Raw genomic sequence first — 25,800 nt, 5'->3', positions numbered from 1 at the left:
ACCAATTCTGTATCTCGACAGAACAGAACTGCATAAAACTATACACACATACAAACAAATGAGTGAATGTAAAAAAATGGTAAAAGTGATAAAAATTGTATTAACGTGGGGCACCCGGGTGACTCAGTTGGTTGAGCGTCCAACTCTTGGTTTCAGCTCAGGTCATGATGCCAGGGTCATGGGATTGAGCCCTGCGGCAGGCTCTGTGCTGAGTGTGGAGTTTGCTTTAGAGCCTCTCTCGCTCTCGCTCACTCTCGCTCTCTCTCCCCCTCTGCCCCTCCTCTACTCATGCTCTCTAAAAAAAAAAAAACAAAACAAAACATACTAATGAATTAACATATACTTTACTACAGTCATCTTTGGGGGGGGAATTGGGGTAAGGGTACATGAAAGTCTATGCCCTACAAAAAGTTTAAAGATGTACAGAAGACATAAAACAATAACAGCGAAAATGATGGGGAGAATTAAAGTTCACTGCTATGAGGTTTCCACATCACACACAATGCAGTATCGTACTATCTGAAGGCAAACTGTGGTAACTTAAAGGTGTATACAGCAGTATCAGGCAAAGCCAACTTTAAGACAAGGAGTATTACCAGATTTTTTTTAAGGGAAATCCCATAATGTTAAAAGGGTCAATTCACCACTAAACATAACAATCCTCGACGTATACGCACCTAACAACAGAAGTTCAAAAATATCTGGAGCAGGGGCGCCTGGGTGGCCCAGTTGGTCAAACACCTGCCTCTTGATTTTGGCTCAGGTCATGATCTCACAGCCATGAGACAGAGCCCCGGGTTGGGCTCCACGCTGACAGCACAGAGCCTGCTTGGGATTCTCATTCTCTCTCTCTCTCTCTCTCTCTCTCTTTCTGCCCCCACCGTGCCCTGCTCGTGTGCACACGTGCACTCTCTCCTTCAAATAGTAAATAAAAAATAAAACTTTTAAAAAGTTAAAAAAGATATCTGAAGCAAAAACTAACAGAACTGAGGGAATAAATAAAAACATCCACAGTAACATCTGCAGATTCCAACACTCTTCTCTCAAGAACTAAGCACAAGTCAAAAGAAAACTGGGAGAACAGCCCTGTTAACACCACTGATACTCCTGGAGCAGCAGCTGCAGAACAGACGTGGTTTCCAACACACGTGGGATAACAGCTAAGCCAACGACACAGAACACGCTCCATTCTCATCACCGGAAGTAAACTGGCGGTAGCAACCCTGTATGTTCACGTCCTAATAACCTTTTTTTTAGTAATTTATTTATTTTAAAAATTTACATCCAGGTTAGTTTGCATATGGTGCAACAATGATTCCAGGAGTAGATTCCTTAAACCCTTACCCATTTAGGCCATCCTCACCCGTCCAGCAACCCTCAGTTTGTTCTCCATATTTAACAGTCTCTTCTGTTTTGTCCCCTCCCTGTTTCTATCTTATTTTTGCTTCCCTTCCCTTGCGTTCATCTGTTCTGTGTCTTAAAGTCCTCATATGAGTGAAGTCACAGGACATTTGTCTTTCTCTAATTTCGCATAATACCCTCTTAGTTCCATCCACATAACGTCCTAATGATCTTAACTTCATGTAGAAAGCCACAAAGTTGAAAAGGAAAAAAGTAAAGATCAATTGTGAGGACGAGTTCCTATCTTCACAGAAATTTTTCCTGTTATTCTGGTTATGTAATAAAGTCATCAATATGGCTGCAAATAAATCACACTAACAAAGTCTGAAATTTTAGTAAACTTTATATACTGGAACTGAAATGTTCTGTAATGTAAAAATTCTTTCATGGTTAAGATATTTTTTTTTATCATGGGAATCAATGTGAAATCACTCATGTGAAGAGTGAATATGGAGAGAGAATCACATAAGAAAAGAAACAGAAAAAATTACTTAAACAATACCTGGTCCCTAAGTTTATCCCGTTAGGTTCTTTTGTTTCTGTTTTAAATTAGCATAAGCATCTTTCTTGTGTCTTTCTTAGGACCCATAAGCCTCTGAAGCCTGACAGCACACATGGGAAAAGGCAGTATGTCCTGGGCAGTGCCAGGAATCTAATAAAACTGGATTCAAAGAACTCTGCCACTCCATCTCCCACCAAAGAAAAGAATGATTACAGCATTTTAATCTGACAATTCTGTCACCACCTTTAGGTCAGGTAAATGTTTACTTTCCGGAATAACAGAATAATACTAACACCAATACTGTATTGGTATGTTTGGAAATAATGGGAGTTTAGGCAGAAGAACCAAAGACACGCTTTTATTAGGACCCTGCTGCTTCTATCTCCAGTCTTGGTCACAGTGTGAGAGGCCCCGTTTCTCATCAAAGCACTCTCGAGTCAGACAGCAGTGTCCCAGGAGGCCTGTCTCGGGGGAGCAGGGCCTTACGCAGGAGGTGACCCATGTGTCACGTGTCCCTAGTCTCTACTATGAAGTGTTCTTCTCCACTCATGATGCCCCCCCAAACTGCTCCGAAAAGAGAGCGATAGGGTCTAATTAATTTTATACCTGGCGTTGAAGGCCCCCAGGTTTTCTGTTCTGGTCACTGACAGTCCTCCCCCTACACAATTGTTGTTACAGCACCATGAAAATATTGATAGGACACGACAACTACTCTAAAGGAAAATTTTGTTTGTACTTTAAAATATGATGTACTAGATTTTATGAAATTATTTTATGAAAATCACATTTTGACGGGGGAGTAAGTAGGCACTGTCTTCTAATAATAAACATACCCCACACTCCTGCAGGAGAAAAGGGTTTTCACATTTTTAAAAACCACCAAACCTTCTAAGGAAGAAAAATACAAAACTAAATATAAATAGATTATTATTATATGAATTATTATTATAAATTATGAATTAATAAATTAAATATAAATAGATAAAACATAAGATTTTATAACAACGATGCACTCTTCTTTTAATGAGTACTGATCAACCGTTTACTAACTAGAGAGAGATGCCCCCTGGCGTTTTCCCTTAATGCCGTACAGATGTGACTGGTATTCTCAAGGACAGATTTTAAAGACAAACAAACCCCTTTCCAATCGTATCCGCGTCCTGAAAGAATGCATTCCACCTCATTTGGCCCGTTTCTCAGACTCCAACTCCAGAGAGCACTGCTGCTAAGCGGACCGCCCCACTCACCTTCGCCGCCCCCCAGCAGGAGGGAGTAAACGCGCTGGCGCACGGGGCGGTAGACGAAAGCCTGGCTGGGCAGAGCCTGGTCCAGCGCGTCCTCCAAGGTGTTGCTGCATTCGATCTCCCCGCTGCTCATGATGTTGTACACCAGGTAGCTCTCTGCCTGGACGTGATGTGCTCTAGCAATCTGTTCAAAATTCAGATATGACTGGTTTCTCCTTGAAAACAAAACCGTAACCTCTAAAGAGAAAAGATCAACACCCCCGTATCACATGCCAGTGTTTTTAGGCTCTCGGAAATGGAGCAACCGTCCCTCAAGCTCATGACATCAAGCTGGCGTCTCTGTTTTCCCTCCTCGGGGCATCTGGGCTCGAAATCGTCTCATTCCTCCTCCACCTCCAGCCTCCCAATCACCAGCAGACTTAGCACACAGCGTGTTGTCTGCCCGATGACAGGCATTACTATGAAAACGTGCGACTGACTTCGGCCCATTCCTCCCCTCTCCAGTCCACCCTCCACAGCACCCACAGCCTGTGTTCTTAGAAGAAGGTCCGGCCACTGCCCTCCCCAGAGCGTCTGAATGGCTACCACAAACCTTCACCCTAACATTCAAGGCCCCGGCGTCCTCTTTCCAGTCCACCAACACACCCGCTAGAGACCACTGCCATGCGGTCACAGTGGAACAGCTCCATTGTTCCTCAGGCATAGTCAAGCCTTCCCCAGCCTCACTTGGGCTCCCGGAAATGCACCCCTTCTGGGCCTCCCCACCCCCCACCTCACAAGCCCCTCTCCCGTGACGGTTCACCTCAAGTGGCACCCTGTCTTCTGCTCCCAACTAGAACCCACCTTCCCTTGCCTAAGGGTGCTTCAGGCCATACACAACTGGGAAATGAGCGTGGGTCGGGAACCAGCAGGGGCCGGGTCAAGACGGGAAAGGCAGAGAGCCCAGGGTGATGCCGCCTCGTACTCGACACGAGTCCCGGGCGGGCTGAAAGGCAGACCTTGCCCTCCTCTAGGCACTGAGGTACCCTGCAGGCTCCACTTCTGCACTGCCGTCCTTTGCCCGCGTGCCTTTCCCTGTCCTGTCCTTCAGGCAAACTGCTACGGTGGCTCCAAGTTCTCTCTCTGAAGCCAGGCCTGAGCAGGAGCTGACCAATTCTTCCGAGCTCGCACTTCTAGACTACTGACCACGACCAACCCGCCTCTCCCCATGCGAGACGGAGCACAGATGTGATCTTGTAAAGGGTCAAACTTGCAGTTAGAGGCTTGAGTTCAAAGCTAGGGTCTGCCAAGTACTGGCTGTGTGACTGCAGGCAATGTCATTTAGCCCTTTCGCAACATGTTCTCATGTGAGGAGGGAGGCAAGCGTGTCTACCGAGAGCTGCGTGACAATTAAGGCCGGCGATGTGAGGCACAGCCTCCAGTAACTACAAACAGCCGTACAAAGATACGTCAGTGGAGAATCATCTCTGCGTGGTCCGTATTAAACTAGCATTCTCACATCCAGCCTCATGATAAAACCAAACCAAATAAACAAGCAGAATTAGATTTAGGATTTCTCTGTCCACTTCCCTCACTTCGAGTGGAGTCTGCTCGGATGGTGTCCAAGTCTGTGTTGAGAGCAGGCCTTTCCCCATGCGTACCTCTCCTTCTCTACTGTCCAAGCACACTTCCACCTGGGGTGCAGATTCTGCCCTCCCTCCAATTTCTAACCCACGTTCTTTTCCTTCCATGAAGCACCTTTTAAGGATGCTTCCAGGTAGGATAATTTTAACTCCCTAATACTTTTTCACCTGTAATTCTCTTAAAGTACATATTGCCTTCTACTTTTTACCGTAATTTTTTATGTTACTAAAGGAACTTATCTGCTACAATGTATGTAATGGAGGAAGAGGTGAAGGACTTCTCAAGACAGGAGAACCCATGTAGTTGTACAGGACGGAGGGAAGGAGCCACTAAGGGAAAGGCCCTAAAGGTACGAGAGAAAAGGAATACTGCCTTCAAGATTCAGTGAGACACAGTGTGGCGGGCACAAGGGGCTCAGCAGTGGGAGAAACAAACGAGACCCTGCCCTCGCGGCACCGTCCCGAGCATGACACTCCAGTGAGGCATGCGCTACCGCAGGTGGGTGGCTGGTCAGGGCTTCTCTGAGTGAGTGACCGCCCAGATGGGACAGAAGACTAGTAGCCATGAAGCAGCAAAGGGGCAGGGGAGGTTCCCAAGAGGCAGAGGAGCACATGCCGGGCCATGACAGACAAGGGACTGACCAGGCTAGAGAAGTGGCGGTGGTGAGGTGATGGCAGGCCGTGGCCTGCTTAAGGCTACTGTTTCTACCCTAAGAGTTACAGAATAAGGCTTCATTTCTGCATGCAGCATGGCCAATGGACTAGAAGGGGCAAAAGTCTACACGGAAGAGTTGTCAGCCATTCCTGAGTAATTCAGGCCAGAGACCACATATGCTAGGGTGATGAGACTAACTGACTAGGTACAAGTAACAAGACAGGGAGAGAACAGTTACCAGGAGTGGTAATTGCTAGGTTTGTAACTTGCGCACCTGGAATGGAAGATGGTGACACTTTGTCAGGAACAACGGAAGGTTTGTGGGTAAGACACAACACGTGTAACCCCCCTGGCCTCACACGTAACACGTGGTTAATCAATAGCAGTCCTCCGTAAAACCTCTGAAGGGCTCTATGTCACTTTCAGAATTAAGTCCAAACTCCTAGTGGGGCAGGTAATAATCTTCCCAATCTGGTTACATTCTACCCTTTCCAACCTCTCTCCCCATGGCTCCCCTCAGACCCTGTCCTCCAGCCTACTGTTCTACCACGTGCCCCAAAGCAACAAAGATCTGCTTATTCAGAACAAATATCGGCTCTCATGAAGGTCTGGTTCCACTCTACCTCTTCAGTAACTTCTCTCTGTACTTAACCCACAGTGACCTCTCCTTCAAATTTCTAGAGCTCTCTTCTAGAACAGGAATGTAACAATATCCAGCATACTTTATAATGTGAGTTTCCATATGCATTATGTCATACTTCCTAACTACATTGCCCTGTTCTGTGTCCCCCACAGTGCCCTAACCGCTGCAAGCAGTCAATAAAGATTCATGACAAATCCATTAATGGATATACTTTCAATCATGACATGTCAGATTTGGGTGGGCACATCTACATACCTTTAAGATTTCAGGGTCTGAAACCATGGTTCCTTGTTGTTTGATTTCAGGCTCCATATTCACAAGGTCTTCTTGTTTAATTCCAGGGTTTGTACATATAGGTGCTTCTAGCTTAAATTCAGGGTCTGCACCCAGAGGTGATTTTTGCTTGAATTCAGTGTGTGTACACATGGGAACTCCTTGCCTGTATTCAGAGTATGCATACATGGGAACTCCTTGCTTGGATTCAGGGTATGTACACACAGGATCTCCTTGCGTGGATTCAGGGTGTGGACACACAGGATCTCCTTGCTTGAATTCAGGATGTGTACACATGGGAACTCCTTGCTTGGATTCAGGATGTGTACACAGGAAGAATCCTTCCTTGGTGCCAGGATCTATACACACGGGAACTGCTTGCTTGGAATCAGGGTCTGTAGAAACAGGAACTCCTTGTTGGGACTCAGGATCTGTACACACAGGAACTCCTTGCTTGGATTCAGGATTTGTCCACATGGGAACTCCTTGCTTGGATTCAGGATCTGTACACATGGGAACTCCTTGTTTGGATTCAGCGTCGGTACACATGGGAATTCCTTGCTTGGAATCAGGGTCTGTACACAGGGGAACTCCTTGCTTGGATTCGGGGTCGGTACACATGGGAACTTCTTGCTTGGATTCAGGGGCTGAACTCATGGATCCCACCTCCTTGTCCAAAGTTATTAAACCCTTAGGTTTTTGGAAAAACCATGGAGATTTCTGTCCTGGCAAAAGATATGATGCCACACCCTTATAAAAAAGAGCTTTGTTTGGTCCCAAAGGTAACATCTCTTCTAGCTTTTTTTCACCTTGATGCAAGCGAAGAACTTTAGATATATGGTCTGCTACAGCTAAGATGATGTTCCCTTTTTTGTCAAAGTTCTCCTTTACAGAGGTATAGGAAGACAAGCACTTGTACCGAAAGCTTTCAAACATGCCTTCTGGAATAATATCGTTGCCAAGCAGGCAGGCCAGAAGAGGAAGGTCTGCCAGGCTGATATCTAGACTCTCACAGAGCTTCTCTCTACAGAGCATGACAGTATCGAGACTGTCCAGACAGAGCTCACTAATTGAAAAGTAGGGACAGGTATCATAGATTAAGTAGTCCGTGTCTTCTCCAAGAATACCAAGACAGTTATTCTGGAGGCCATAAGATGCCACCTCATAGTCGGCCTCTTGCAACGAACACAGAGTTTCCTGACCCAGGCTCTTCAAAGCAAATCGTGTAAATATGGCCAGCCCTGAGGGGATGAAGAACATGTTTCTGCCAGGCTGCTCCTTATGTGACTTGATATAATGGAAAATCCTGGAGATCTCCCTGTTGTTCTTTAGTCTTCGTTTCACCCACTCATCTCTCTTATCCTGCTCCACCGTGCCATCAAAGAAGAATATCAACCTGATGCCAACAGCTGTAAAAGTCTTAACAAAGTCCCGCAAAGCAGAGAAGTATTCCCGCCACTGGCCACCGCAGATCCAAGATTCAGGAGTGTACCAGTATCTGAGACAACACATGGCATCAACCACAATGGTAGGAGTACATCCAGGATGCTTGCTTCGGTGGTGTTCCGCCAGTTCTTTGAAATTCACTACTGTACATATATGTGGGCAGGTACTGCCCACGAATCCCTGCAAACCTCTCACACCCATAACTGACCTCCTGGAAAGGATCTGGAAAGGAAAATAAATGAGTTATTATGACATTATCACTAGACATAGGATACCTTTTAAAGTAAATAAACAGAAGACAATGCTTAATATTCGCACTCTATTTTCAAAACACTCTAGGCACTAACAAGGTATGTAACATGGCATACCGGTTAGAAGCCTAAAGAGTTTTCACTGAAGACAAAGAGGAACCTTAACCTAAGCATGAGTCACCAGAGTCGGCCTTCATAAGGACAACACAGCGCAGCAGTCCTCTAAGATTTGTATTAAAACTATTAATGAAGGGTAACAGTTTTCAAAAAGTCATCATTTCCCATCTAGGAACTCAAGCAGAAGTTAATTTTGAAAGCCCAAAACACAGACAGATGCACGTAACACGGATGCTTCTCAAAACCATCTTGCTGAGTGAAAGAACGTAGACCAAACGGGAATACACACCATGTGACCCATTTGTATGAAATTCTACTTCACCGAGAGTGGGGCTGATCTGTGGCACCAGAGAGCAGGCGGTGGTGGTCTGGGGTAGGGCAGCTGGGAGGGAGGGATTTACATAATGGAAACTCTTGGAGTGACGGATATGCTCACTACCTTAATTGTGGTGATAGTTTCACGGGTAAACACAGGCTAACCCTCGTCAAACTGTAAACTGTAAGTGGTTTACTATTTATCAAGTATACCTGAATAAAGGCATCAAAAAGAAAAACACATAAAACTTCACCCTGTCAAATGTAACATCTGAGTTGGTGACTGGCTTTCAGTGGAAAACTGCCTACTCTAAAATGCAAAAACAGGGGCACCTGGGTGCCTCAAGTCAGTTAAGCATATGACTCTTGATTTTGGCTTAGGTCATGATCTCACAGTTTGTGGGATTGAGCCCCACACTGGGCACTGCACCGACAGCATGGAGCCTACTTGGGACTCACCCTTTCCCTCTCTCTCTGCCCCACCCCCACGGTCACTCACTCGCTCTCTCTCAAAATAAATATATAAACTTAAAAAAAAATGCAAACACTGACAAAGTAGTAAAAAGACTTCAAACTGAAAATCTGGCAAAATCCTAAGCAGAGTACTTTGTATAAAAAGCAAGGTGTCCTATGTATAATAAAGGATGTAACATATGACATTCTTTTTTATTTTTTTAAGTTTATTCATTTATGGAGACAGAGCACAAGCAGAGGCAGGCCAGAGAGAAAGAGGGAGACACAGAATCCAAAGCCGGCTCCGGGCTCGGAGCTATCAGCACAGAGTCTGACGTGGGGCTCAAACTCACGAACCGTGAGATCATGACCTGAGCTGAAGTCGGACGCTGAAGCCACCCAGGCGCCCCATGACATTCTTCAAGTAGGTAATAACATCTGTCACCGGTCAGAAAAAATTCCATGATGACACCTTTGATCTTAACGGCCTATAATTTTCACTTTGGTTTTCTTTTAAGACTCATCATGGCTTCACGTCCACTGACAGAACAAACAAAAAGTCCTTATTACACAAATAGCTATGGGAGGACAAACAACGCCTCTCCAGGCTTGGGACTGAGGGCGGCAGCCATCAGCTGCCAACACACATCGGTGACGTCCAGCCTCACGGCGCGCTCGCCTCCTACTAGACGGCACTGGGCACTCAACACACAAAATCTCCAGTCTTTAAAACATCTCTGACAGGCAAAACACTATAAGCTCTACTTTACAAGTGAAGAAACCGCAAATAAACCACTATGTTGAGAAAAGGTACCCTCACACAGGACTGTCTTTTAAGAATTTATTACCTGTTAATGGACACTGGCCCCTAGGAGGATCCGAAGTTGCGTATCTGTTTAATGGCCACGAATATTGAAAATATATAAACATGGAGTGGATATAAATCTCACACATTTAGGTTGAAACTTAGAAAATCTTGCCCATTAAGTTACTGAATATACCCCCCAATCCACTGCGGAAAGAACCCTCATAGCATTTACCTCGGGAACATGACCGAGGTAGGAGTGTCTGAAGCCCAAGCTGGACTTCACGGTTATTTCAGCTACAAGGAAGTTCTACGGTTTGGGCCTCTGGGTGCGGACCCTCTGTTTACGAAGGTTCCGCTGTGTTTCTGAGGACAGATGGTTTTTCTCCTGGTGTCCCAACACAGCAGTCTGGCCCAGGTTTGGAAAGAGAACCAAGGAACACACATAAGGGTGGTCAGGATGGATTAAAGAAACGATGCTTAGAGCGCATACACTGCAGGCCATTATTCGGTGCCCAGCTTTGAAAACAGCAGACTTGCGCGCTTTACTGAAGGCGGTCTTCCGGATTCCGACTCTGTCTGTACGATGACCTGAGACTCCCCCGCTTCCACCAGGTTCCCTGGGGGGTGCCCAGCATCCGACAGGGCCCACCGCCGGCGCAGGAGGATCCCCTCCCATCCAGCCCACCGGCGCCGGTGGGACCCCCCGGTCGGCCACCGGCTCGCTCAAGACGCACGTGGAGATCAAGCTGGAGCAAAAGAGATCAGTGCCCGCTCCCACACAGACGTGGGCTCCCATTTGTGCGGCGGCTCCGCCACATTCGGGTTGGCTGCCTTCCCTCACCGATAAAAAGGGATTTTTGTTTCAAGCATTTTTCTACTAAAACTGCAAGTGACAACACTGAGCTGCTCCAAACACTCTCCTCTTTATTTTGGGAGAAGTCAGGCTCAGCCTCTGCTTTGATTTTATTCAAATGTTTTCGTCCTTTCCCACCCAGCAGTGAAAAGCTCACCATTGTAATTAAACATGTACGGGTTTTTCCTCTTTCGCACTGCCAATTTCTCACATTCTGAATCGCAAATTACCTCAGGAACGTTCCGCTACGACGTGCTCTTCTACAGTATTTACAAAGAAAACCCCGGGCAGGCGAAGACCTGGGACTGGTGACTCTGGACGACGTCTTCCGGTCCTTCCAGCTCTGAGGCTCACGCCACCCGCCCCTCAATGAGACGCCTAAGTTCACATGAAATGAAACGGCTAAGAAAATAAATTCTGTGGACACTACCGTTTTAAATAACTGTAGGTTTCCTTTTTTTTGGTGAAGCCTTTTGCTGCGAAGAGCATGTACGGCTGACCCTTGAACACAAGTTTGAACTGCATGGGTCCACTTGTACGTGGATTTTATATATACATACACACATATATATATAGTACAGTATTATCTTTTCCTTAGGATTTTCTTAATAACGTTTTCTTTTCTCTAGTTTACTCTAAGAATACGGTAGACAATACAAATGGCACACAAACTGTGTTAGTTGAGTGTTACCAGTACAGCTCCGTCAACACACTATTAGGAGGTAAGTTCTTGGGTGGGGGTCAGAAGTTTATTTGCAGATTTTTGACTGTGCGAAGGGGCCAACTGTACTGAGGTTTTCATTCTTTAAAGGTGGTTTTAAAGGTGACTATAAATATACATGTACATATACCTACATATACACAATTTTCATTATCTAGATATCGTTCAGAAAGAAAACAGATGTCCCATTAGAGGAGTTTCTTGCCCAAAGTACAATCTGGGAATCACTTCCATTAATGCAGGCCTCCTCAGGGCAGATGATGTCACTGTGTCACATCCCCAACACCCAGCACTGTGTCCGACATGCCAGGCGCCCAGTAAGTACTTGCGAATAAATGAATGAAAAGGCATTGAAGTTTATGGACTCCGTTTGCAGGCAAATAAAGAGTAGGAAGCAGAGACCCTGCCCTCAAGGAGCTGACACTGATTTGGGAAACAAAGCCTCAAGGCAGGAAGTTGATGAAGGAGAAGCAGGCGCACAAGTACAGAGCGTGTCACACGGGAAGGGGCCTCCTCCTAGGAACGGCGTCCCTCTATACAGCTGGACCCGTCCCAACATACTGGTTACCGGGAAGTGAGGACGCAGAAGATGAAAGAGAAATCCCGAAGTCTCTTTATTCACGACCTTCGACGATGAACACTTAGAGAAATGAAAGGTGCAGTGAGTGCCTCAGCACGGACACATCTCTATACCGCCACTGACAGAAGGGGCCGAGTCCCTCTGGACACAGGGACAAATGGACTCGTGGACAACCCACAGACGGGGGGGCGGGAGGGACACCTCCTACCCAGAGATCAGTGTTTGCAGAAGGACAATCGGTAGCAGCAGCTCTGGCCACCCTAAAGCACCAGCATGCAACAATGTCAGAGCATACTTTTCCAATGGGCATGCAAGTTAACGAGGAAGTCTGTACAGGGGACGCTGGTTCAGAGGGCACCAAAGAGCTGGAGTTCACTGAAATGAGCTATTTTCAGCCGGAGACAAATTCAGCTGAAGACCTACAAAGCAATGAAATCAAAACTTTGGGGTTTACGTTTATCAGACAGAAATAATTTGTATCTGTACAAGACAAAAACCTATAAATTGACACATGGAGCATCAGCATCCGGGCTCTAATCAAGAGTAAGTGGCAAAGTCAGAGAGGCACATCGGGTTAGAAAACTAAACAATCTTGGGCGAATCTGTTAAATAACGGCCCGCACGATGGGGACAAAACACACGGTCCTTTTTCTTTGCTTCATTTCCAAGTCAGGTGTTTCCTTCCCCGGTCACATGCTGGCTGGGCCTGCGCCTCAGGAAAGTCACCTTGTCGCTGGATGTGGGGCTTCTTTCCCTGGCTCCCCACCAACCTCACCTACAAAGGGAAACCGACAGGGACCCCCTTCAGCACAGCAAGGCAAGAAAGAGGACTGAAAACTCCGTGACATGAATACCTATGCCACAGCAGCACACAGGACAGGGTTAGCTCAGTGTTTACTGAATATTCATGAATGCACAAACCAGGTGAACAAGCAAGCTGCAGGCGGCCGCCACCGCGCTGGTGGCCATGCTTCGGAGCCCCTCCACCCAGGACTCATTAACGACCGAAAAGATGCCCTACCGCGGCAGATTTCCGTCAGACTCCTCTGGGCCCTCCTCTCAACAAGGCCTCAACCTTGGGCATCTGCGTGCGTCCTGGCTGAGACCAGTCTCAGCAAGAGTCCTGCTGAGTCTGTCTGGAGAAGATCCCTGCCCTCAGTAGATGATCAATCACCCTCAAGATCCGATCAAACGCGTCATCCCCTTGGTTCTTACTGCTGGCAGGCTACAAATCCCCAGGCATCTTTGCCGTGTTCAAAGCTGAGCCCCATCTCTCTCCCTTAGTGGAACACCCCCATTGCCATAACCTTGAGTAAAACCTTCCGCACTGTTTCAGCAAGTGTCAGAACATTTTTGCTCCCGCACCACATCTCTATGAAGCTCTTCACATGAGAAATGGAAAGCCTATAGCTATTCTGATGTACACCGTACATACATCATACATGCAGGGTGTCCTGGGGGGCCCTCCAGGACACAGTCAGGCCATGACCACTGGTGCCAAGATCCAGAAGACTGGCGCATGGCTGATGTAGGCACTCAGCAGCTGCTAGCTCAATAGGTCAGTCCCCCCCAAGCAGTGCCCTAGGGAGAAGTGACAGACCGCTAGGCAGTATAATACTGTCAATAAAAGGGAAGGCTCTAGTGAATTCAGATTCTAACTTCCACTCAACAGCAGTAAAATACTGAGCAAGTTACTTTATTCTATAAGCTTCATTTTTCTTATCTGCCAAATGAGGTGTATAAGACCTGCCTCATATACTGTGACGCAATTTCACTTGTATTACAAATTTATTCATAAAGCATACCATCATCGCCTCAAGTTAGTAAAATCATCACAGAACCCGTCAAAATTCTTAAGTTATCTCAAAATTTAAAACAAAGCTTTATAAGTTTTACTGAGGTTTTACTGTATTTATGATTTTTACAAGTTGGTTTACTTTTCACTATCGGAAATGTATTCACAAAAATGTTCCTAATTTAACAAGTAGTCATGTCCTTTGCAGAAAAGTCAGAGATAGCACAAAGGGGGAGGAAAAAAAAGACTACTCATAATCTCATCTTCCAAAGACAATGACTACAACAATTTTACAGTACATATTTCTAGCCTTTTTTATTATTACTCACTGTTTTTAAAAATAGCGATACTTTTCTGTAATCTTTTTTGTCTTAATTGATCATGAATAGATTTCCAAATCATTGTGTTAAACTTCTCCTGCAGTGTTACTTTTAATGGATGCACAACGCCAGAGATAAGAAAGCGAATCCCTTCTGTGTATATAAATCTTTGAGCCCATCTCTGAGCACTTCCTTGGGACAAATCTTGGATATGAAACTGCTGAGTCAAGTAAAAGCACATACTGGTCCTTTTTTCGACAAGATATCTTTTGTAGCTGCCACTCATTAGCACTCAGTTCTCCTCAACAATACCAAGGGATCTTGTCCGAACATACATCTGGTTTACTCCTTCAGCAAGCACCTTAGGTCACCGACTACGGCAGACCCTCTCTACCAACAAGACACAGGGGCCCTGCCCTCCAGAGGGTTATGCTTCATCAGGAAAACATTCAACCAACAACAGTCACTTGAGCATAGCTACAGGCCAGAGAAATGGCACAGAGCTGGGGAATACTCAGCAGGAGGACCCATCCCAGATCAAGGATCCATAATGGCTGTCCTGAGCCAGGGCACTAGAAGTGAGCCTTGACGAAAGGCAGGAAAGACGGGTGCGCCAGATGGAGATGAGACAGCAGGCAGGCGGGAGGCACAGGAGAAATAAGGAGTGAAAATGTTTTAAAGTTTGTAAGATATCTTTTTTTTTTAATCAGTAAATGGGTGTTTCTAAGGTGCTTAAGACATGTGTTCTATTCGGCAGTTTTACCTGCAACGCTACTTATGTGTTCCTCGAACATGGAAAATGGAAAAAAACAAAACAAAAAACAACCTCTGTGTGGCCAGAACTCTGATTTAAAGGAGGAAGAGTGAGGCGATGATGCTGCAGACAGGGCCAGATAGCACAGGGCTCCCAAAGGACACACAGGCACCTGCACTTCTTCCCAAGGGAGACCAGGTACTGGTCAAGGCTCCTAAACAAGAACATTTTAGAAACACTCACCTGACGCGGTGGAGAAAGGATGGAGACAGGCAAGACTGGAGATAAACGACGGGGCTCTGGGAGGCACTGGTTGCTCTCGCTGCCCAACATCCAGACACCGACTCTGGAAGAACCCTGACACTGGTGGGGTGCAGAGTCCTAACTCCCATTGCAAGACAACAGAGGAAGAGACTCTCTTTTGGCCCCCACACACGTACCAAAGGCAAGAGTTCTAAGTTCCCGTATTTGCTCCATAAATGTCCATCTAGTGTTTACTGTACTCCAGGCCCTGTGCTAGCGGCTGTGGACACAGCAGCAGGCAAGGCAAAGTCACTAAGATATGAGCCCTGAGAGAGGGAGTGAAAGGCTCAGGGTCCATCAGAGAAGAAAGCCTGGCAGTGTGCACACGTGTGTCACAATGCACCATATTGCACACTTACTCTAAAAGCCCCGCAGCAGACATCTCTAGTCCCACGGGCCCATGATCCGTTTTTCAGACTTGCGACAGGCATGCTGTACCAGCCAGGAAGGAAAAAGAGCTGGTGCTGGGCGGCAGTGTGTGTGCCACATCAGGGCACCTGCCGGAGGCCACAGACAATAGGAGAGGTGAGATTTGAACCCATCGGCCTCCAAAGCCTATGCACCTTTTACTAAGCCACACCCCCACCTAACTGTCACATCGGAGTGGTCTGGTTGCTGCCGGCTCCAGTGCTGGGAATTACCCTGTGGGTGTCCTCAGCCAGAGAGCTCTCCTTCCCGAAGGTTCTCCCAGTCATAAGGGCATTAACAGAATAATCAGGACTGAAGGAGCAACCAGAACACTGGGCCTTTCCCTAACCCACTGCAGCTCTACCTAACCCCTTAAAGGACAATGACACATAATGTGAAAATCACTGTCGCTGAACACAGGTGAAGACGCACGTATGCATGCACAAATTTATGCTTCATTTATTCAGAATTCAGGGTAAGAATCAATATAAACTCATGAGTTTAGGCTAAAACAATTTATTCGTAAGAGACTTCTTCAAGCTCTTATTTATATCTACAGACTATTTCTTTAGTTCTAACAAGAAGCTTCCATGTCCACAGAAGAGAAAAATATGGAAAGGGCATCTGAAGCAGGCATATGTACACCAACGGCAGCAGGAACTGCTGAGGGCTGACAAGGAGAAAGCAGAAGAACAGAAAAACTAAAAAAACCCGAGAGACACAAAAACTCCTTACAAGTAACAGTGGAATAGCTTCCCGTGCCTCAACAAGTTCTAACAGTGTTTACATCACAACTAACAAATTATGTTTAAAGTGTTTGAGATCATTAAAGAAAGTGTATACTACATCCAATGCATTCTATTAACAAAGCAGGGAAATGTTATATTTTACAAAGACTGCCACCGTGAAATGGGAGATCTTAGTGTTTACTGGGAAAAAACCCAGAATTAACCTATCCAGAAAACTCCACTGTTTCAAAGAGAATTACCTTCCTCTTGTCCTGGGTGGCGATGGTTTGAATATAAATGACTTTACAATAACGCAACACTCTGGGCTACAGCGCTAATGGGAACAGTAGTTCAGCTGCACAGCTTCATGGAACCTCACGCGTCCCGGCAGGACTCTACAGCTAGAGAGGCATACTGAAGGACCTACTGGTTTGGTCCACGTTATAGCAAATGTTCTACAGCAAAAGCAGTGGGTTCCTTCTTGTAAGGATGCTCAGGAGCTGGGTTTTTGGTTGGCAATGTCTGACCGGAGACAAAACATTTAATCTCTTTGTAGATCATCGATTCCCTTTTTTGTACAAATTAAATAATGATTTACCTCTCAATTTGGTAGATTTTAACCTACTGCTACAAAATGCTTTAAAAATATCTTATTTTATGTAAGAAATTTAAGCCTTAAACAACACGTTTTTAGTCTGTGAAGATCTTACCAATGGCACTTTACAAAGAAACATATGTAAAAGCGAATCAAAATAAAAAGTGATTCATACTTATTATGAAGCCTTATGAAACTAACTTACAGCATAAGGGTTACCTCACTTTCAAACTACTGAAAGGATGTAATAATTCCCCTGAAGGATTTTCCATGTATTGCTGTAGCTTCTTCCAGAGATAAGAACTGCTTTTATGACCTCAATTAAACAGACTTTCCTTCTCACCATTAACCTTTTCTTGAAAAAGGTGGCAACGCAGCAGTGAAATCAATACAGGCATCGCTGCAAAGGTTCTGCCAAATGCATGCCCTCCCCGGCTGAGGGTTCCAGCAGGAACTGGGCTCCATTCACTCCTGTTCTGTCTCCAAGCCCCGATGATTAGCACACACATGAAGGGGAAAGTCTGAAGGACAAGAATGCAAACAGCAAGACAGCAGGATGTGACAAATGGCCAGTTTCACAGGGATCCAAGTTGTGCAGGGCCTGAAGCCTACACGGTTGGGGTCCTTCTTTTTAAAAACTACAAAATTGGGGCGCCTGGGTGGCGCAGTCGGTTAAGCGTCCGACTTCAGCCAGGTCACGATCTCGCGGTCCGTGGGTGCGAGCCCCGCGTCGGGCTCTGGGCTGATGGCCCAGAGCCCGGAGCCTGTTTCCGATTCTGTGTCTCCCTCTCTCTCTGCCCCTTCCCCGTTCATGCTCTGTCTCGCTCTGTCCCAAAAATAAATAAAAAACGTTGAAAAAAAATTTTTTTTTAAAATAAAAACTACAAAATTATAAACACAAGACCACTGAGGTCTTTCCCAGTGTCTTGGAAGGGGCTCATGAAAGTGAGGGACCCTGAAACCTGGTCTTCATTAGCTTCACAGTAAATCTACCCCATAAACGGCACCCAGGTTAAGGCTCAGGGATGGGGTAGGACCTCAGATGCCACCTCCTTGTCTTCTCAGTTTGCAGGCAAGAAAACAGCGGGCCAGAAGTGACCAGAGGAGAGGGCGCCACGTGTCGGAGAGATTAGGGGTTTAGAAATTATACAAGGTAGGTAAGAGGGAAGGTGGTTCAGAGACAGTGTGCGTACAGACATGGGCAGTGAGGGGTCTGGCACAGCTGGGATGCTGTCAGCGCTTTTCCTGAGCACAGCTGGTGAGGAAGGACAAGTGCAGCTCTGAGACCAGCGTGACCACACGGTCGGCGAGAACCACTTCGCAGAGCTCAGGGATGGCAGGAGACAGGGTGACGAGGAAATCCGAACACAGACAATGTGTGAAGGCTGTGCCGGTGCAGAGAGGCTAGCTCCTACGAGCAAGGCCCAAACACGGGCAGGTCACTGAGCACATGCAGACGTGAGGCCATGACTCACAAATGACAGAGACCAAGGACAAAAATAAAGGGCGAGGTGACTAGAGGAACCGTGAAATACAGCTCCAGGCCAAACAACTTAATACGCTTGGGAGGTGAGCAGTCAGCAGCCTGATGCTCCAGACTTGCTCCCCAAGCCATTTCTCACTCTCTGAATCATCTCAAACGTCAAGCCAAAAACCTACAAGTCATTAGAAATACCAACACCTCGTGCCTTTCGCATCCAACTCACCTCCAAGTTCTCTCCACTACCATTTCCGGGTTTAGGTTTCAAAGCTTCTCTCCTGCACAACCGCAAAAGCCCTCTTGTCATGATGTACCATCACCCCACGCCATCATCCTACACCTGCCAGGCTAACTCTTAATAATGACATCTGATCACTTCACTTCCTCGCCCCAAATTCTCTGTAACTTCCTGCCATTCCCCATCGCTAGGCTATTATCTTCTACTTCTATTATCTAACCCTACTTCTTTAAACCTCAGCTCAAATCCCCGCTCCTGCAAAGACACTTTCCTGCCCCTGCTTGGCCACCGTAGACAAGTCGTCCTCTCGGCTATCCATACACTGGTCTGCCGTCTTTTCATCTTCCTTTCTGCAAGGACTTAGCACTTGCAAGGGGCTGGAGCCCCGGCTGAGGACAGCCCAGACATGCCTGGGGGGGGGGGAAAGGCACACAAGTTTTGAGACGCGAGTGCAGACATCAAAGGACGCCTCTCTGGGGGCGATCACACAGTCGTGCGGCCGGGTAGCCGAGAAGAGCGGAGCCGGCATTGGCACACGTCTCTTGAGGGGACCGTCAGGTCAGGACCCGGAATTGGCACACGTCTCTTGAGGGTCGGGTCAGGATGACACCAAAGAGGAGGAAGCGAAGGTCGCAGCCGGGGGAAGGGGGGGGGGGGACGGAAGGTCAGGGAATGAGGTGACAGGGACGGAGAGGCCCAGGAGGGGAAAGGCGGTGGGCGGCGATTCCCAGGTACCCGGAGCGGGGCGGCGGGGCTGAGGGCGGGCAAGGCCGCGGAGGGCTCGGACCCGGGCCCAGGGACCCGCGACGGGGTTCACGGCCGGGGCAGCCGCAACGGCGCAGAAACGCGAGCGCAGCGAGCCGAGCCCGGCAGGCGGGGAGCGGTCGGGACGGCGCTGGCCCCGCAGACGCGGCCCTACCTAGAGATACGCCAGCACAGCCAGAGACGCGCCCGCACCGCCCTCGGCCCAGCAGCAGCCGTCTGCGCACTTCCGCTTCCGCCCCAAGCGCTTCCGCTCGCGGGAACCTCCCTGCACGGGAGGCGGGGCCTGCCCGGCCGGTTCTCCCGGCTCCGGGGAAGCGAGCTGCGCAGGCGCCACGCCCGTGTCCTTGGAAACCGCGCGTTGCTTCCTCGGTCGGGGTCACAGGGTTCCTGCGCCTCCCGTGGGCGTCGGCGGGGCGCCGCCTCTTTCCTCTTCTTTCTGCCGGTGCTGCGCTGCGGGCCGCGGGTGGATTGAGGCTGGCCGCCTGGGCTCGTTCGCCCTGCTGGCCTGTGGGGGCCGACGCTACCCGGAGCCCCTGGCGCCAGTTTTTCGGGGACCCAGGTGACCGCCGCGGCCGGCTCGGGAGAAGGTCAGGCTTGCCTGAAGCCCGGCTGTCCCGAAAGGCTCTTGGAGGTTGCCGCTCCGTCGGAAAGCAGAGCGCTCTCTGAAACCTTTTCTAAGTCCAAACGGTGCAAAGCGAAGAGTACACCACTTCGCTTTTAGGAAAGACCTGCACTGGTGCCCCGGTGGCTTTTTTCATGCAAGCGGAAGTCCTCTTCGGATTTCTTTGAGTTAGCGGAAACGCGCTGACCAAGTGGGGTGACAAACTTTGGGAAACCGGGGCAAACCTGTGTTAACCAACTCTGAATGTGCCCATTTACGCGTGAGGTATGGGGAGTGGGAGTGGGGAATACGGAATCGGGTGCGTGATCCTGGGCACAGCTTCCTCGACTCTTTAGTTGGGACGGTAATGGTACTTCCCAGGCAGTGCTTACGAGGAATATAGCAGAGGGGCGCCTGGCGGCTCAGGAGGTTAAGCGACCAAACCTTGGTTTCTGCTCAGGTCTTGGTGTCACAGTTCTTGAGATTCTCTCTCCCTCTCTCTCTGCCTCTCTGCTGCTCTCGCTCTCTCAAAATAAATAAATTTTAAAAAGCAAAAACAAACCAAAAAACAAAGAATATGGCAGAGCACTCAGCCCTTGGTAAGTACGTACATTTTAGCCACTTGTTGGTATTGCTGTCTGTGATGATGATGATCATAATTACCCTTGAAGCCGAATTTATTTGCTGGGCAGGTTTTCTGGTCTGAATGGAGTGAGGTTTCTGGGGAGAAGCAAGGACAGGTGCAGAAGCAGGACGTTTTAGAGGAATTTCACGGACTGTAACCTATACATGAGAGAGTGGTGGCAGATAAAACTGGATGGTGAACAGGATCACCTGGTCATGCAGCGTCTCCATCTCATGTTAAGGAGTTTGGACTCTGCTTGTAAGCCACCATATCCACCTTATTTTGAAAACCGCTTTAAGATCAGTCAAGTTCACAGTCAGGACATGCTCCCTTAAAGCTCAGATATCAGGCAGTCCAGACTATACCCAATGTCCGTTCCTCTAGCTGCAATGCCACCCTTTTCTCTACAACCAAAAGAATGTTTCACTGGCCAAGTGTGATAGCAGATTAGCCTTTAAACCAATCTAATTTATTTTTAGGTAAATTACGGAGGAAGTTAAATTGGTAGTAATACCTAATTATTTAGGCCGCATCTCAAAACCTGTCTGTACACACAACATATCTGGTAGTGCTGCTGTGAACCCCAGGGAACGAGAGGCTTCCGCTGAAGTAAAATGATCAAATGCTGCTCTCTTCAGAGTCTCTTGCAAAGCACTTGACAGATCAAGCGCTCAGAAAGCATTACCAAACTGCAGCGACACCACATGTATGTATTACATCTGAGAAGGAATCTCTGCACCCGGCATACAAGGCTTTCCTTTCTGCCTGACTTTAAAAATTTCTTTCGGTAAAATCAACAGTGCTTAGCAGCTACTACTGGTTGGGTGCCACACCAAGAAGGATGTGAAGTGGTCTCTCATCTTAAGGGACACACGTTGCGGTTGGGAAGACAAATGAACATACATTAAATATTGGGAAACAAGTGAAACATAGTGTCAAGTTTATAACATGCGGATGAAGAAGGCAGCAAGAAGATAAAGTGTGACTTGAGCCTGGAAGGAAGTGGAATCTCAGAAGAGGAAGGTCAGAAAAAGAAAACCTAGGAAACAAAAGGAGTTCGGAAGGAGCAAGGGGCAAGCAGAGACACCAGCTGCAGCCTGTGGGGACCCAGACGGTGGAGGCGGAGGGTGACAGGCCAGCCAAAGCTCCTCAAACTGCCTTAGGTGAGTCCCACCACTTGGCGGTCTTCATCTATCCCACAGAGCTTCCGATAAGCATGTCTGCCTCCCTCCAAAATAGACACCTGTGACCGAGGATTGACAGACATGTGAGGAAGACAGAAGAAAAGGAAAAAACAAAAAACTAGAAGAAAGAAGAAAAATACTGTAAAAAAACATTGTTCTTTGCAATCTCTGAAGATTATCCATGAGAGAAACAGAGAGGGAATATGTAAAAGAACATTCCAAAAATAAGAGCTCTTGAAAATTATAAAAGCCATGATAAATTTAAAAAGTGTTTAAAATTTTTTTTAATGTTTATTTATTTTTGAGAGAGACAGAGACAATGCGAGTGGGTTAGGGGCAGAGAGAGAGGGAGACACAGAATCAGAAGCAGGCTCCAGGCTCTGAGCTGTCAGCACAGAGCCCGACACAGCGTTCGAACTAGGAGCCATGAGATCATGACCTGAGCGGAAGTCGGACGCTCAACCGACTGAGCCACTCAGGCACCCTAAATTTAAAAAGTGTTTAAAGTTAGAAGATAAATCTGATGGTATCTCACAGATATTGGAACAAAGAGAAAAATATGGAGAAAGACAAAACATAAGAAAATTAGAAGATTAAAGTTTGACATGTGAAAAATAGGAATTACAAGAAAGAGAGAAAATGAAGAGGAGGAAATACTCAAGAAATAATTCAAGAAAACTTCCCAGATGCAAAAGACACGTTCTTATATTGAAAAGGATTGCCAAATGCCCAGCACAACAAATCTAAAATGATCCACACTAAGGTACATCATGAAATTTCAGGACACCAGCGATAAAGAAAAGATCTTTAAAAGTTTCCATAAGGAGAGGCACACTGAGTGAACCAAGATGGCCACTCCCGTGGATCTGGAATTGAAGAGGGCCTTCACAGAGCTTCAAGCCAAAGTTATTGACCTTCAACAGAAGGTGAAGTTGCAGACATACGATTGAACAGCTAAACAGACAAAAAAGCATGCACATCTTACAGATACAGAGATTATGACTTTGGTAGATGAGACTAACATGTATGAAGGTGTAGGAAGAATGTTTATTCTTCAGTCCAAGGAGGTAATTCACAATCAACTCAGAGAAACAGAAAATAGCAGAAGAAAAAATTAAAGAATTGGAACAAAAAATCCTACCTGGAGCAGAGTGTGAAGGAAGCTGAGGAACACATCCGGGAGATGCTGATAGCACAAAGGGCACAGTAGGAAACCTCTAGTGAAAGCTTCCTGCCCCCTTCCACTCCTGGCAAGGGCAGAGGGGCCTGTTTGGGGAAACATCCTCTCTTCTGCCCTGATGGGCTTTTTATTTGAGTGATCTGGTAACCCCGTGCTTTCTACTTCACCCTGATCCCCTTTTCGATCCTGGCTCTGCCTGCCACCCCTGCCCAACACTCTCCTCCCCTGGGGTGAGTCAGGAACACCCAGGAAAGATGGGGGCCAGGACAGATAGGGGAGCTCTGCCCAAACCTACTACTAGTTATGCTGGTTAGACCAATAAAAGGCATCTCCCCCCCCCCAAGTCTGCCTTTCTTGAGAACCAAGGGCCAGAGGCTTTCAACCTCAGCTCTTCCCTGACCTGTCCCCCTCCAGAGCTTTGGCTCTGTTCCTTTCGCATTGAAGTCTTTCCTGGTTCTTTTTGTTCTTTTCCGTTCCTTTGAGCAAATCCTTCTACTTCTGAGCCTCCATGCAGATCAGGAAGAAGAGAGACCAGGAGATAACTGAATTTAAGTGAACCTTGGTGGCATTCTGCCTAAAGATTCTTTCCCTGCTTGTTCCATAAGAAAATGTAGTCAGGCTGTCTCCTGGTGGACAGTACAATCCTAAGGCCTCCTAGAGGCTTAGGGGCAGTGGTGTGCTGGAGCTGGCTTGTACTGACTCAGGAGAGCCAATTATTAAAAACCAAGTTATGTAAATAATCATATTTTTAAAAAGGGTAATAAATATTCAGACTTGCCCCTTCCTAAAAAAAAAAAAAAGTTTCCATAGGAAAAAAGAAAAAGGTCACATTTAAAGGATTGGAAATCAGAAGGGCATGGAAATTCTCAATTGAACCCCAGGAAGCTGAAATTCAGTGGAGACTTAACTTTAAAATTCTGAAGAAAATAATTCTAACACTAAATTCTACTCTCAATCAAAATATTAGTTAAGCGTGAGAGGAGAATAAAGATATATTGAGATACGCAGCTCAAAAATATGATCTACCAAATCCATTCAGAAACCTGCAGAGGGATACTCTCCAAAATTAAGTAGTCAGGAAAGAGGGATATTTAGGACCTGGGTAGCAGGGAATCCAAGTGAAGACAGAGGAGGAAAGTAAGTCCTAGACAGAGACCATTTAAACTAGGGCAGGTGCCTCCCAGAGATACCGTCCTCATCCAGGACAGTGACACCCATGAACACCTGATGTGTCTGAATACTTTAAAGGAAGATCTTTGGAGTTTGGTGATGATAAGTAAGGGGTACACAGAAACGTCAAGCAAATATATTAGGCAATTGTTGAATCCAGTAAAGACAAAAAACTGCACAAAAAATAAAATGTAATCACCGCATATGCCTCAGCTGTGAATAATTACCTAGCTTTAGTAAGGCAAATACACGGGGCACCTATGTGGCTCAGTTGGTTAAGCGTCTGACTTCAGCTCAGGTCATGTTCTCATGGCTTGTGGGTTTGAGCCCCATGTCGGGCTCTGTGCTGACAGCTCAGAACCTGGAGTCTATTTTAGATTCTGTCTCTCTCTCTCTCTTTCTCTCTCTTTGCCCTTCCCCTGCTCACACTCTGTCTCTGTCTCCCAAAAATAACAAATCTTAAAAAAAATTTTTTTAAGAAAATTCTATTTGAATGGAAAACATTCCTTAAATTACATCTGTTAAAAAAAAAAATTGAGGGGCGCCCGAGTGGCTCAGTCAGTTAAGCACCAACTCTTGATTTCAGCTCAGGTCATGATCTCCTAGTTTGTGAGTTCGATGCCTGCATCGGGCTCTGTGCTGACAGCTTGGAGCCTGGAGCCTGCTTCCGATTCTGTGTCTCTCTCCCCCTCTGCCCCTCCCCCGCTCACACTCTGTCTCTCTCCCCCTCTTTCAAAAATAAACATTAAAAAAAATAAATACAGAATGGTAATTTAATACAAAAGGATGCTATAATTTTTTTTAAAAAATGGGAGGCAATCTTATACGTGTTCATAAATGCATGTGGAAAGTCCGGTGGAAGAGTTAAATCTTCATCTGCTAAAGCTGGGAAGTCCATAGACAATACGTGCAAGGGAATAAGACAGACATAGCATTAGAGACTCTTTCATAAGAAATAGGAGAGTAAACATTAAAAAAAGGCCCGGGGGTGGGGGGAGGGGTCGCCTGGGTGGCTCAGTCCATTAAGCCTCTGGCTTCAGCTCGGGTCGGGATCTCACACTTTGTGCCCCGCGTTGGGTTCTGTGCTGACAACTCAGAGCCTGGAGCCTGCTTCGGATTCTGTATCTCCCTCTCTCTCTCTCTGCCCCTCCCCTGCTCGTTCTCTCTTTCTCTCTCTCAAAAGTAAACATTAAAAAAGAAATATGAGAGTAAATTTTAAAAAACAATAGCGAAGAGTTAAGTTAGAGGGAGGAATTGAAAGTGGGAATGCTTGATGTAGGTGATTGCTATTTTTTGTTACAAATCTGGAAATACTACTTGAATTTTAAAATCTGTAACTGTATTACTTTGGTAAAAGAAAAAAAATTTAAGTTTTAAAGAGTTGTTAAGTAACTAGTACAAGTGGTAGTAAGTGGCACAATTGTTACTCAAACTCAAATCTGTCTAAATTCTAGAGGCTTTAAAATTTTTTTTACAACTCCAGTGCACAATAGTGAAGGAAGGGAGAAGCCAGAGATTCTTTTGCAGGCCCCTTTCCCAGGACACTAGAAGAAAAGTTGTACATGGAAATCAGCATAACAGAAGCAAAAAAGTTACATGTGATTATTCAGGTCCTTTCCCCACCTCCTGCTTGACACCATACATAGATGTTTCCTATGCCCTATCGTGCACATCAGACATGAATTGTGAGGAGAACCTAAAAACAGGATGGCAGATTTACATAAAAGAGAAAAATAGGGAAGGAAAGAAAAGAAGAAAGAAAAACTAGGT

At 46.5% G+C, this 25,800-nt stretch overlaps 1 protein-coding gene and 1 pseudogene across 15 annotated transcripts in view; one reads left to right on the top strand and one right to left on the bottom strand.

The window, feature by feature from the left end:
* Positions 1-20,044, bottom strand: part of FAM120B (family with sequence similarity 120B) — a 95,447-nt gene extending 75,403 nt beyond the window's left edge. For 12 of the 15 annotated variants that reach the window (XR_006299119.1, XR_006299118.1, XM_043592807.1 and 9 more), the window contains exons 1-3: positions 19,425-19,523; positions 6,323-8,008; positions 3,151-3,331 (exon numbers count right to left, since the gene is read on the bottom strand). Coding sequence is in view for 13 of the 15 variants with exons in the window: in XM_043592807.1 (XP_043448742.1) it covers positions 3,151-3,331; positions 6,323-7,987 (1,846 nt within the window). In the remaining 2 variants the exon portion in view is untranslated. The other 3 variants (XM_043592818.1, XM_043592806.1, XM_043592819.1) reach the window with 3 other exon arrangements.
* Positions 20,045-22,112: 2,068 nt separating this feature from the next.
* Positions 22,113-24,233, top strand: LOC122490205 (annotated as a pseudogene).
* Positions 24,234-25,800: the final 1,567 nt, after the last annotated feature.

Source organism: Prionailurus bengalensis, chromosome B2, assembly GCF_016509475.1.
Source record: "Prionailurus bengalensis isolate Pbe53 chromosome B2, Fcat_Pben_1.1_paternal_pri, whole genome shotgun sequence".
Classification (NCBI taxonomy): Eukaryota; Metazoa; Chordata; class Mammalia; order Carnivora; family Felidae; genus Prionailurus; species Prionailurus bengalensis.
The sequence above is the reverse complement of the archived record's forward strand: the minus strand, read 5'-3'. Positions and strand labels throughout refer to the sequence as shown.